This window comes from Sciurus vulgaris (genome assembly GCF_902686455.1).
Source record: "Sciurus vulgaris genome assembly, chromosome: 1".
NCBI lineage: Eukaryota > Metazoa > Chordata > Mammalia > Rodentia > Sciuridae > Sciurus > Sciurus vulgaris.
Genome location: NC_136461.1, coordinates 32,386,758 through 32,399,093, shown reverse-complemented (window position 1 = coordinate 32,399,093; position 12,336 = coordinate 32,386,758). Strand labels below are relative to the sequence as shown.

The 12,336-nt window shown below is 42.9% G+C and overlaps 1 protein-coding gene across 1 annotated transcript; it reads right to left on the bottom strand.

The window, feature by feature from the left end:
- Positions 1-2,908: 2,908 nt before the first annotated feature.
- Positions 2,909-9,774, bottom strand: ZNF691 (zinc finger protein 691). The gene is made up of 2 exons (XM_079145091.1): positions 9,695-9,774; positions 2,909-4,855 (listed from the first exon to the last, which is right to left on the bottom strand). Exon 2 carries the CDS (start codon positions 4,844-4,846, stop codon positions 3,992-3,994), a length of 855 nt encoding a protein of 284 aa, XP_079001217.1. The 5' UTR covers positions 4,847-4,855; positions 9,695-9,774; the 3' UTR covers positions 2,909-3,991.
- Between the last annotated feature and the right edge of the window lie 2,562 nt (positions 9,775-12,336).

Sequence of the window (12,336 nt, the reverse complement as noted above, 5' to 3'; positions counted from 1 at the left end):
CTAAAGCAAAATGACTCTCACCATTTCAGTGTGTTTCTTTCTTGGCTTTGTGTTTGTCTGAAGCTTCTTAATCCTGGAAGAACTCTAGAGTTCTCAAAAAGGTACTTTAGGTTGAATATTGTTGGTAAGTTGGTGTCTCTGGGAAAATGGAGACTGAGACTTCCTATTTCACCATCTCTGACATTATTGCCTCATCTCTCTATTATAATGTGATCTTTCATTCAATCTAAAACTCTAGATGTTAAAATGTGTAGAAAGAAGTTATCTTTAATGATGGTAAGACACCATCTATACAGTAAGATGCACCACAGTCTTTTATGGCAAACCAGGAGGAAAGGGTTAAGGACAAAGACGGGAGGAGAGAGGAGAGGAAGCTAGTGATATGCCATGATGTAACCCCCTCCCCCAAAATTCCCAATCTCTAGAAAAGGATTCTAAACTCACAAAATGCTTGGTCTGACAGAATTTCCTTGGAGTAGTTAATGAAAGTGCTAAGTTCTGTGATAGGGTTAATAGGGTCAAAATAGAAGAGGCTGGGGCTGCCCTCATAGCTCTACAGCGCTTGCCTAGCAGGTGTGAGGTACTGGGTTTGACTCTTAGCACCACATAAAAACAAATAAATAAAATAAAGATATAAAAGAGATATAAAAAATAGAAAAGGCTTGTTATCACTGAAACCTCAGGCAAAAGGACACCATGAGGTTACATATCTCAGTAATCTGCAGAAATTATATGGACAGCTTGGATTTCCCATTTTATGGAACTAACAAGACTTTGAGGTGATCATACAGAGCTTCTGTGAATCCGGAAGATCCCAGGTGGCCCTGGCCTACATACACACCATTTCCCAAATCACTTGATCCCTTTATCTTCTAGACTGAGTGCTCTTCCTAAAAGGTGAATGTTATGTGTCATCCCCCTACTTTAAAATTATCCACAGTCCAAAATTTCGAGCCTGACATCCAGGACCCTTCATGAGCTGACCTGTCTACCTTACCCACTTCCTCTCCTCCTCACATAGGACATTCTAACTACATCAAATGTTTCATTGTTCCCTAAAACACCAAGTCTTCCCTTCCATCTGAAATAACCTTCCATTTTCCTTCAAGGACAAATTCAATCATCCTCTCAGTCTCCTCTTCCCTTCCTCCCCTCAGAAGGATCAGCCATTCCCACCTGTGTTCCCCCAGCACTTTGTTCAGAAGTTTCTCTTCTCTGAGTTCCTTGCAGGAAGGATTATGTCTTATTTACTTCTGGGTCCCACTGTCCAGTACTGGACAGATTAAGTCTCTACCCAGATATAAAACCCCGGGTAGAAATGTAATTACACCTATCACCCTGCATCGTAACTCCAGACTTGTCAATTTGCCGTAACAGAGAACACAGAAGCCACATTGTCTTCACTGTCAATATTTCCAGTTACTAAGAAAAGAAGGAAGAGGAGGGGAAGGAAGGAAGAAGGGAGCAGATGAAAGAAAAGGGAAAGAAAGGACAAAATGAAGAAAAGAAAAATGAAAGTGAAGGAAAAAAAATAAATGAAGTTCACACACACACACACACACACACACACACACACACACACGAGTCAAAGCACCGACCAACACAGAAACCTTAGCCTATGAACTAGGTCAAAAAAGGGCAAATGAGATTGGCCAGAAAGTCCTGATCCAAGATCAAAGCTGATACCTGGTACATTGGTTCTGCACTAAATGCAACAGTCTCCCAAAAAGTCACTGCAGTTGTCACAGGTCTAGAAGGGTAACCATACCAACCTCTGGGGCTCCCAGTAGATCTAGCTTGGTAGTGGGTATAATGAAGATCCTGGTCTTGGCATCGAACACATAAATAAACCCCAGCTCTGCCAGGTTAGGTCATTTAGCCTTGTAGAATTTTCTTATCTTCAAAATGGGGACCCTACGACTTTATAGCATAGAGATCGGAGATAATAGGTGTACAATAACTGGCACTCGGTAGGCATTTGATAGATGGTGACTTTTATTATTAGGGTTATGTGCCAATTTACATGTCTAATTTTAGGTGACTTGTTTTAAATAATGTGTGTAGATTTTCCAAAAGCAAATGTGTATGAAATGAAAAGTGTTTTGTAAACTGTAAATCACCCTACAAATGTAGAATAATAATTTGGGAAGTCTCCTATAGCTTAAAAAATCACAGGCTTTGGGTAGAATTAGGTTTCGTTCCTGGCCCTGACATTTACTTGCTTTGTTATCTTGGGAAGTCACTTTCTACCCACCTGTTTTCACATATGTCAAATGTGGATAATTCTTTTGAGGTTGAGAATTCAGTAAAATGATGACCATAACCCTCCCTGAACAAGTGACAGGGACCCCATCTGATAGGTCAGGACATGGTGGTATCAGTTTCAACAGATTCACATTCTGCCAGTTAGCTACAAATGAGAGGAACCCTTACTCTGGAAGGCAGGGACCCAAACTGACTAGAGATAGAAAGGGATGTTTGGGGGCTGGGGTATAATTCAGTGGTAGAGCACTTGCCTGGCATGAGTGAGGTTCTGGGTTCAATTCCCAGGGGAAAAGCAAGATAGGGGTGTTGTGTGTTTGTTAGAGGAAAGCTGGATGAACACTAACTTTCATGTGAGGCCAGACCTAAACTAGAAGCCTGGAAAACCAAGCATAATTCCCTATATTCCTAAGCTTGGGGAATAAATTATTGCTATTAATGGCACACTCTTCTTATGGGTCTTAAGATTTTTCTCATCTTATCACATCTTTTACCCTCTACCCCTGCCACTGTCATTTTTCCTAGCAACAGAAGACGTCCTCAATTAATCTGAAGTTGAAAAGGGGGCTAGGGATATAGCTCAGTTGGTACAGAGCTTGCCTTGCATGCACAAGGCCCTGGGTTCAATCCCCAGCACCGCAAATAAAAAAAGCAAAGCCGAAAAGGGTCTCCTGCTTGGTACTGACTTCCCATACAGTGAAGGGTGCAGAGCCATATCACAAGGCCACACTAGCTCCCATCTCCAGGCTTATCTCCTACATGGTTCCTCCTTCAGAGGCCAGCAAGGGGAATGTAATGGGGGGGGGAAGCATCAGCAGGGAGCCACCTTGCTTCTGTCTCCTCATCTTATATACCCTTGAGGACTGCTGACAACTAAATGAGATGAAGAATGTCAATGTAACCGGCAGAAACAATAGCATATAGTGAATGTTCAATTGATGTTAGTTCCTTTCTTTTCTCCCTTCTCCACAAACACCAAAAAGACTCAGCCTGCTTTTTTTAGCTTTACAGAACAGCCACCTATCTTTCTTGGACTTCAGTTCCCTTCCAGAATGGCTGCACTGGGACAATCTCCCTCACTCCCCACCTCCTCAAATAGGTCCATGGGTCTTCTTCACTGAATCACTAAGTGCTAATCATCACAAGAAAACAGATGGATATAGGTAACAAAGATGGGAGAGTGTGAAGACTCTAGGGGGCTTCCCTTTCATTCCTAAGACAGAACCTCAAACTTCTTCTCAGGTCAAGGAGGACCCTTTCATTAGGAGAGCCACTCCTCCCAGCCTACAAATCCAGAAGCACAACTTGAGTTGGGGTACAGCTGGTGGGAACCTAGCAGCCTACTGCAGTGTGCCCTAAACAGTTCACGGACAATCAGAAGGTCCTTCAGATGGTGATACCATTTCACAGGTGCTTCCAGAGAACTGCTAACCCGATGACATGAACATGTTTGAAGCCCACCCTATTTTTCTTTCACATCCAACAAGGTGAAGCCAAGACTGGGTTCTCTGACTTTCCATGGCAGGAAACTGCCTTGGAGGATTTTTATTCAGAGTCCCTTCTCAGGATTTCCTGGAGATCCTGGCTTCAGAGGCAACAGAAAACCATTCTCCAAAGTGGGATGAAGCACTTGAGATCAAGGTGGCAGCAGCAGATGCTAAAGATATTCTTCCTCCACTAGGATGAGTCTCTCATTCTCTCTTTCCCACTCTCTACCTGGGGCTCCCCTTCAGCTGGAATCTTTCCCAGTCTGCTCACCCAAGTGCGTTTTCTGATGACGGATAAGATTCGAGCTCCGGGAGAAATGTTTCCCACAAAGAGTGCACCGGTAGGGCTTCTCCCCTCTGTGGGTCCTCTGGTGTGCTCCGAAGTTGGAGATATCGCTGAAGGTCCGCCCGCATTCAGCACACTCGTAAGGCCTCTCACCTGTGTGGGTGCGGTGGTGCACTCCAAAGCTGGAGCTGTTGCTGAAGCTCTTCCCACATTCACAGCAGATGTAAGGCGCTGGCTCTAGGTGGGTCCGGTAATGCCCAGCCAGTGTGGCACTCTGGCTGAAGCTCTTACCACAGATATCACAGCGGTATGGCCGCTTGCCCAGGTGATCTTGCTGGTGCGTGGTAAGGTCTGAGCGCCGCCGAAAGCACTCCTGACACTTGGGACATTTGTAGTGCTTCTCTTCCAGGTGGATCCGTTCGTGCCGGATGCGGTTGGAGCTGCGGGAGAAGCTCTTGCCACATTCGGAACACTTGTAAGGCTTCTCACCAGTGTGGATCCGTTGGTGTGTTCTCAGGTTAGAGGTATTGGTGAATGTTTTGCCACACTGGACACATATAAAAGGCTTCTCCTCTGTCTCAGGCCTTGGACGAGCAATAGGGTCCTCTGGTCCTTCAGCTGGGGCAATGATTTTCTGCCATGGTTCTTCTGAATGTGTTCCTTGTGGCCTCATTAGTGGGTTCTCCTGCCCCTGCTCCTTTTCGCCAGATGGGATCCGAGAACCCTCTGAGCCATCCACTCGCCAAGGCTCACCCCCTTCCCCTTCCTCAGGCAGCTGTGGTTCTGGACTCTGCTCCTTCTCACTGCCCATCTCTGAACCCTGAGAATGAACACAAATATTCAACACCTTTATTCAAGCCAGACCTTATGAAATCTTACATGCATACACTTTCCCTATGGAACCATCCATCGGGATAACCTCAATTAACTGGAATGCCTGGACAGAAAGCCTTTACTTACCAACTTTCAAGTGACAAACTTTCACAGACATATAAAGCTACCCATCAGAACAAAAAGAAGACACAACCTTTGTCTACCACCCAGACGATTTCTGTGCAATCGAACAATGTTACTTTTCTTAATACCACTAAACAATGACTATCTAGACTATAACTTGTGTGTAAGGAACTTCCATTTTAGGATAAGTTTAATTTCTCTGCCTAACTGTAAGTTAACAAAAACTCTTTTTATGTTTAATCTATTTTGAAAAACAGTTTTTAACCCATTTTGTCCTATGGTTCCAGATGTGGAACACTTACAAAAACTTAAACTGGGCAAGAAATATACCAATTATGGTAACTTTGAAATATCTGAATATTTATTATGTATGCAGAATTTAAAACTCAGGACTTAATGGATTAAAAGTATCTATTTATTTGACTGCCTTCAAAATGAAAATAGAAGACCTTTTAATCTTAACTCTCTCCTAATTGTCTACAAGACCAAAGTCTGAATCCTAAATGTTCCACTACCTCACCCCTCTCCAGATCTTACCATAACCTTGTAAATGAAGAGTTAATAGCTAAATAGCTAGACTTCCAAGACCTACTGTAGGGCCTGAACTGTGTCTGTTCTGACTGGTCAGTGCCCACTTCCACCAGTCTCAAACATCACACAAAGACACACACACACACACACACACACACACACACACACACACACTCACACATACTCAACACACATACACAGTCACATATACCACAAACACATTGTTACACTCATACCACACATACATACCACACACAGCTAGACACCACACAGTCATACATACACATCCATATACCTTCACATTACACATAGGTACATACAGTCATACCACACACATCCCTCCCACACATATAGCCACATTCAATATACATGGATACATACTCACACATCACACACACATACAGCCAAACTCTCATATCATTCAGTCACACACACAAAGATACAGACACAGATACACAAGTCACACTCCTCCCCACAACACAGCTAAACACACAATGCCTAGCACAGGGCCTACTTATGCACCATCAGTAAATGCTTGTTAAGTGGCACAGAATCCTTTGGTTACTTCAGCCAAGGACAGGAAGGAGGGGAAGAAAAATATACTTCGTGGGGTTTTTTTTTGTTTGTTTGTTTGTTTTCGTGGTGCTGGGGATTGAACCCAGGGCCTTGTGCTTGCAAGGCAAGCACTCTACCAACTGAGCTATCTCCCCAGCCCGAAAAAAATACTTCTGGTAAGACAAGAGTGGTGGCATGTCCTCTGGGCCTTGAAGAAGTGATGACACTTCAGAAAGCCAGATGGGCTGATGGAGATGCTGTCCAGAATGACAAGAACCAAGGAATGAGGGAGGGAAACACAGACTATGATGAACATTGACAATGAAGACTGATGTTTCCTTCAAATCAGCAAATATTTTTGAAAATAAGCCACAGTAAAAGGGGCACTGACTACATTAAGCATAGGTTACACTGGTGACACAGACAATCTTTATAATTCTGCAAATACTCAAATACTCTGAGACTCAACTCCCTCATCTCAACTCAACTTGATAACTACCTATACTGTGGGACTCTGTATTAAGAGAAAATGCCTATACTACACTCAGCAGAGTTTATGAGACACAGTGGTCATTCAGCAAATGACAGCTGCTGGTATAATTATTGAAGACATTATATCCTAGCTTTTCAAAGAGCACAAGAATCAAAAAGATACTTTTGATGATCTTATTAGGAAATAAACATGTTTTAATTAAGAAAATAGTACAAGACTACATAATCCCAAATGTGAAAGATAGAATAACAACTCTTTAAGGAGCAGAGATCAAACTTTTTCTGTAGAAGTCAGATAACAAATATTTAATAAATATTTAGGGCCATAGAATCACAGTTGTAACTACTCAATCTGCCACTAGCATGAAAGCAACACACAGAAGATGTAAATGAATGAGGCTGTGTTTTAATAAAACTGTTTAAAACAATAGGTAACAAACTCATTTAAAAATCCCTGTTAGCACAGCCACATCAATGTTCATAGCTGCTCAATTCACAATAGCCAGACTGTGGAACCAACCTAGATGTCCTTCAGCTGATGAATGGATAAAGAAACTGTGGTATATATATATACAATGGAATATTACTCAGCTATAAAGAATAATAAAATTATGGCATTTGCAGGCAAATGGATGAAACTGGAGAATATCATGTTAAGTGAGATAAGCCAATCTCAAAAATCCAAAAGACCAATGATCTCACTGATAAGCAGATGATGACACATAATGGGGGGTAGGGGGGCAAGAATGGAGGAAGGAGGGACTGTATAGAGGGAAAAGAGGGGTGGGGGGAGGAAAAAAATAACAGAATGAATCAAACATCATTACCCTATGTAAATGTATGATTATGCAAATGGTATGCTGTTACTCCATGTACAAACAGAAACATGTATCCCATTTGTTTACAATAAAAATAAATTTTTTTAAAAATCCCTGTTAGCATTCCCTGAAGAATTTAAATAAGTGATATGAAAATAGGCCTGCTTTAAACACCAGTATTTACTCCTTGATACTTACTCTTCTCTGATTATCCTATAAAAATTACAACTTCTTCCCACACTTCCAGTATTTACTGTCTACCTCCCATGATCAACACATTTTCCATGAGGGTTGGGAATCTTTGTTTTATTCACTAATGTAACCTACACTTCTAGAATAGTTGCAAGCATAAACAGATGCTTAATAAATATTTGTTGAGCAAAATGAATAAAGGACGGCTATACTTGTCTCCAAAACCCATTTTATGCTTACATACATCTATTCTCATCCAGTGTTTCTCAGCAATCTCAAGATTACTGCCCACTTTCTTCTTTATGTGACCACAGAATCTGGTGCTTGCTGTTATGGTGATTTGTAATTACCTGTTAACAAATCTGTTTCCACAAGTGGTTTATAAGTAACTTGAGGAAAGAGACTGGGTCATCATAGTAATCTTCTGTAGCATAAAGTGGGGTATGCAAACATCTTTTGAATGAATGAGTAAATGGATGTTATCTTAATCTACTCCCTGCTCCTTCCCACCTCACCTAGGGCTCTAGTATTTGTATGTAATGAGCTATATGAGCATTCACTTCCAAAACTGCTCTTCTGAGAACCTATAATTTATCAAGATTGGGTTCTACCCAGGGCTAAAGGCTGGGTCAATAAAAGAGCAAAAAGATTCAGGATTTTGACTTTTATCCCCAAACAGATTATTATAGTGAAATAGACCATGAACTCCAGAAACTGCCATACAATACAGAAGGTCAAGTTCCAGGAGACAGGAACTGTGCCTTAGTCACCTATATACCAATTTCTCAGTGCCTAGTACAGAACCTGGCACATTATACAGGAGCCTATAATAGTTAACATTTTTTAAAGCTCCTACCAAGGGCTAGACCCTGAACTAAGCACTATATATGAATCATCTCGTTTCATTTTTACGGCTATTCATTTTTCATCCTTATTTTAGATAAGTAAACTGAGGCTCACAGAAATTGATTTGCCCAAGAGCACACAGTATGTGGCAGAACTGCGGTCTGCACCCATCACTCCAAAGTCAGGGTTTTTAACCATTGTACTAGTTATGGTGACAGAAAAAGAGGGATTGGAGGGACAGAAATAAGAAAAACAGTGTCAGAGGAGTTCAAATGACATGGGCATATCTCCCTGGGTTCAGGGACAAGCATCTTCATGGGAGAGGTGGTATGTGAGGTAGAACTTGCAGAATGGGTGGGTAAGCAAGACCTGAACTGATAAAGAAGGGAGCTCATTACCTACTGAAAAGGCAGTGCAGCTAAAATGCAGTCACCATTCATATCCATATTTCAGAGATTGAAGGGAGAAAAGGGGTCTATTTGGCTTGTCTTCCGAGGGACTCAGCAGAACAGGGAGGAGCAAGGGTGAAAGAAACTGAGGTACTGGAGAAGAAGCCACGTCTAAGAAAAACCAGTCAAGATGGGGCTGTTGATCACACTTGATGAAAGTCAAGCTGGAATGCGGTCTAAAGGGTCAAAGTTCCAGGTCTGGAGCCAAATCAAAGGAGGTTAGAGGGGTGGAGGGTGGGAGGGAGAAGAGCTTGAAAAAAATCAAGGGCAAAGTGTTGAGAACAGGGAATTGTACAAGGGAGCTAGAAAAAGAGTCAGAGATAGAGGAGCAAGAGTCACAAGATCTAAGAAGATGTGACAAGGAAGGGGTTCAAAGGTTGTAATCAGAGGTGTCAGAGACCAGGGTCCAAGAGTTTGGGTCATGGCTGGGGGCAGGGAGAAACAGATGGAGGAGTCAAAAGGTTCAGCGTTCTGGAAGGCAGGAGTGAGTCCAGAGATGCCGGTGGGCTTGGGACAGGAGGGTGGGGAAAACGCAGGGCTGACTCCAGAGGTATGGTAAGTGACAGGGCCCTGGAGTGTTCAAAGGTCAACCGGAGGGCGGGGCAAGGGGTGGGTGTAGAGACAGCCAACTGGCCGCGCGGGCCGGGTGACAGGGACAGGGGTCGGGGTGGAGGGACCAGAGGGCCCCTTTGCTACCCAGTGATTCAGAAAGCAAAGCAGCAGCCTCCAACTCCTCGGTGAGGGGCAGGGACCGTCCTCAGAGTGCCCGGCGAAGTCGCGTCCGCCTCCCCCCGCGACCTCGGCCCAGCCCCGACCCACCTCACTCCCGCAGCTCAGTCAGGTACAGCGCCGCCTCGCTGGGCGGTGGAAGGAGCCGGAGACGGAACCCAGGGAGGACCCGCCCTGCGGCTCCAGGATTCGCTTCTGGGAGTCACTCTTCCTTCCCATTGGCTGTAGGGGCTGCCACAACGCAAGAGGCCCAGGCGGGTTCGCCAATAAGCGTTGGCCGCGGACGTGGCATGCTGGGAGCTGTAGTCCCGAAGAAGACCGTAGCCTCGAGGAAAACATTTGCGAAGTTGGAAACCGAACTGTGGAAACTGGTTTTGCTCCTAAGGTCTTCAGGTTTCCTTTCTTTGAGTTGATGGCCCTTGGTGGTCATCCAGCGAAGCCTCGAGTCTGGCACCTCACTCAAGATTTATAATTAAAAATTAACGGAGTGTGGATCTGGAAGGGAATTTAAAGATAATGTAACAGCCCCCTTTTTGAGAAGCTAAATGTTCTGGTCCAAGAAACGACCTCCAAGTCTCCCCGCGGCACTGCGCACCCCCAGTTAAGCCTGACAGTTGGTCGTCAATATGGATGCAAGATCACTAACGTTTCCAGCTTTAGGATTTCGGGTTTGAGAATTTTATTTTATAAAGATAATAAAAACTAAGTGAATATACAGGCTTTTCAATATCTGCATGATATTTCCAGGGCAAAAGAGAAAAAAAAAAAAAAAAAAAAAAAAAAAAAAAAAAAAAAAAAGCCCTGCCTTCAGGCTAGAAAAGACCAGGTTGTAAACTCAGCTCTGCCACCTAGGCATTTGGCGCCCCATTTTCCTCCTCTGTAAAAACCCCTATTAGAATTGTAAGGATTAAATGAGCTTATAGATAAAAGATTGATAGATGGGATGGAGAGAGCTTCTACTTTCACAAATGTCAGTTTTCGTCCTTACCCTCCTCCACTCCACCCATATCCAGGGATGGAACTCAGGGAGCACTCTACCACTGAGTCAGTTTCCTGCGCTTTTATTTTTGTATTTTGAGACAAGGGGCTTGCCAAATTGTCCAGACTGGCCTCTAACTTGTGATCCTCCTGCCTCAACCTGGGTTGCTGGAATTACAAGGGTGTGCCACGGGCCGGGTGTTAATTCTCTTTTCTGCTGGTAAATTCTCTCCAAGTGCAGGTCGTGGTGGTGCACGCATAATCCCAACGACTGGGGAGGCTGAGCGAGGAGGACTGCATTCCAGGTCAGCCATGGCAATTTAGTGTGCCCCTGTCTCAAAATTTTAAAAATGCAAAGGGCTGGGGATGTAGCACAGGGGTAGTATCAATGTCACTTAGTTCAATCATATATATATATATGTGTACGGATACACATATATATATGGTAAATGTGAACAAAGTTAGTTTTAAGACTGGATTTTTCAGGAAAGTGTTTTCAGAACTGAATATGCATGAGAGAAATACAAATATCTATTGTACACTATTAGTTTATAAATTTTTAAAAAATAAAACTTTCGAAGGCAGACTCAAGAATAAAACTGGTTTTATTATGAACTGTGGTTAAAACTTGCTTCAGTGGACTCAAAGCTATTTCAAAATCCCAATCCCATAATGTGTTTTTCTCCTAGCAGCCCAAAACCTTTCCCCACAACTTCTTATTTACAATGAAAACAACATAATGAACAATGAATACCAAGTTTTATTTAATAATTGTTATGGTTTGAATATGAGGTTTCCCCCCAAAACTCACATGTGAGACAATGCAAGAAAATTTGAAGGAGAAATGATTAGGTTGTGAGAGTCTTAACCCAATCAATGAGTTAATCCCTTATTAGGGATTAACTGAGTGGTAACTAAAGTGGTAGAGTGTGGCTGGAGGAGGTAGGAATCAGGGCGCCACTTTTGTTGTATGTTTCGTATGTGGAGAGTGGATTCTCTCTCTCTGCTTCCCAATGATGTGAGCTGCTTTCTTCTGCCACACTCTTCCACCATGATGTTCTGCCTCACCTTGAGCCCTGAGGAATGGAACCGGCCTTCTATGGACAAGACCTCTGAAACCATGAGCCTTCAAAAACCTTTGCTCCTCTTTAATTGTGTTGGTCAGATCATTTAATCACAGTAGTGAAAAAGCTGACTAAAACAATAATTGTACAAAAATCAAAAAATTCTACTCAGGCACTGTAATGGTTAATTTCATGTATCAGCTTGCCTGGGTCACAAAGTACCCAGATATTTGATCAACCATTATTCTATGTGTTTCTCTGAGGATGTTTGGGGATAACATCAATATTTAAATCAGCAAACTGAGTAAAACAGATTGTTCTCCCTAATGTAGGTGGGACTCACTCAATCATTTGAAGAATTGAGTAGCATAAAAAGTCGAACCCTCCCCCAACTAAGTGAGAAATCATCCTACCTGCCAGTCTTTGGATGGCATATCAGTTTTTCCCCACCCTCAACTTGATCTGAAACATTGGTTCCTGCCACCTCTATAATCATAGGAGCCAAGTCCTTATACTAAATCAATCCCCTGCTCCACTCGATCTGTATGTACTCACACACATTCTATTGATTCTATTTTCTGGGAGAATGCTGTTCTAAGCACTAATGGAAAGAACATCTGACAGACAGATCTAGTTTCTGCTGGGTCACACTGTATATCCATCTGAAAAAGGATAACCAATATCTCAACA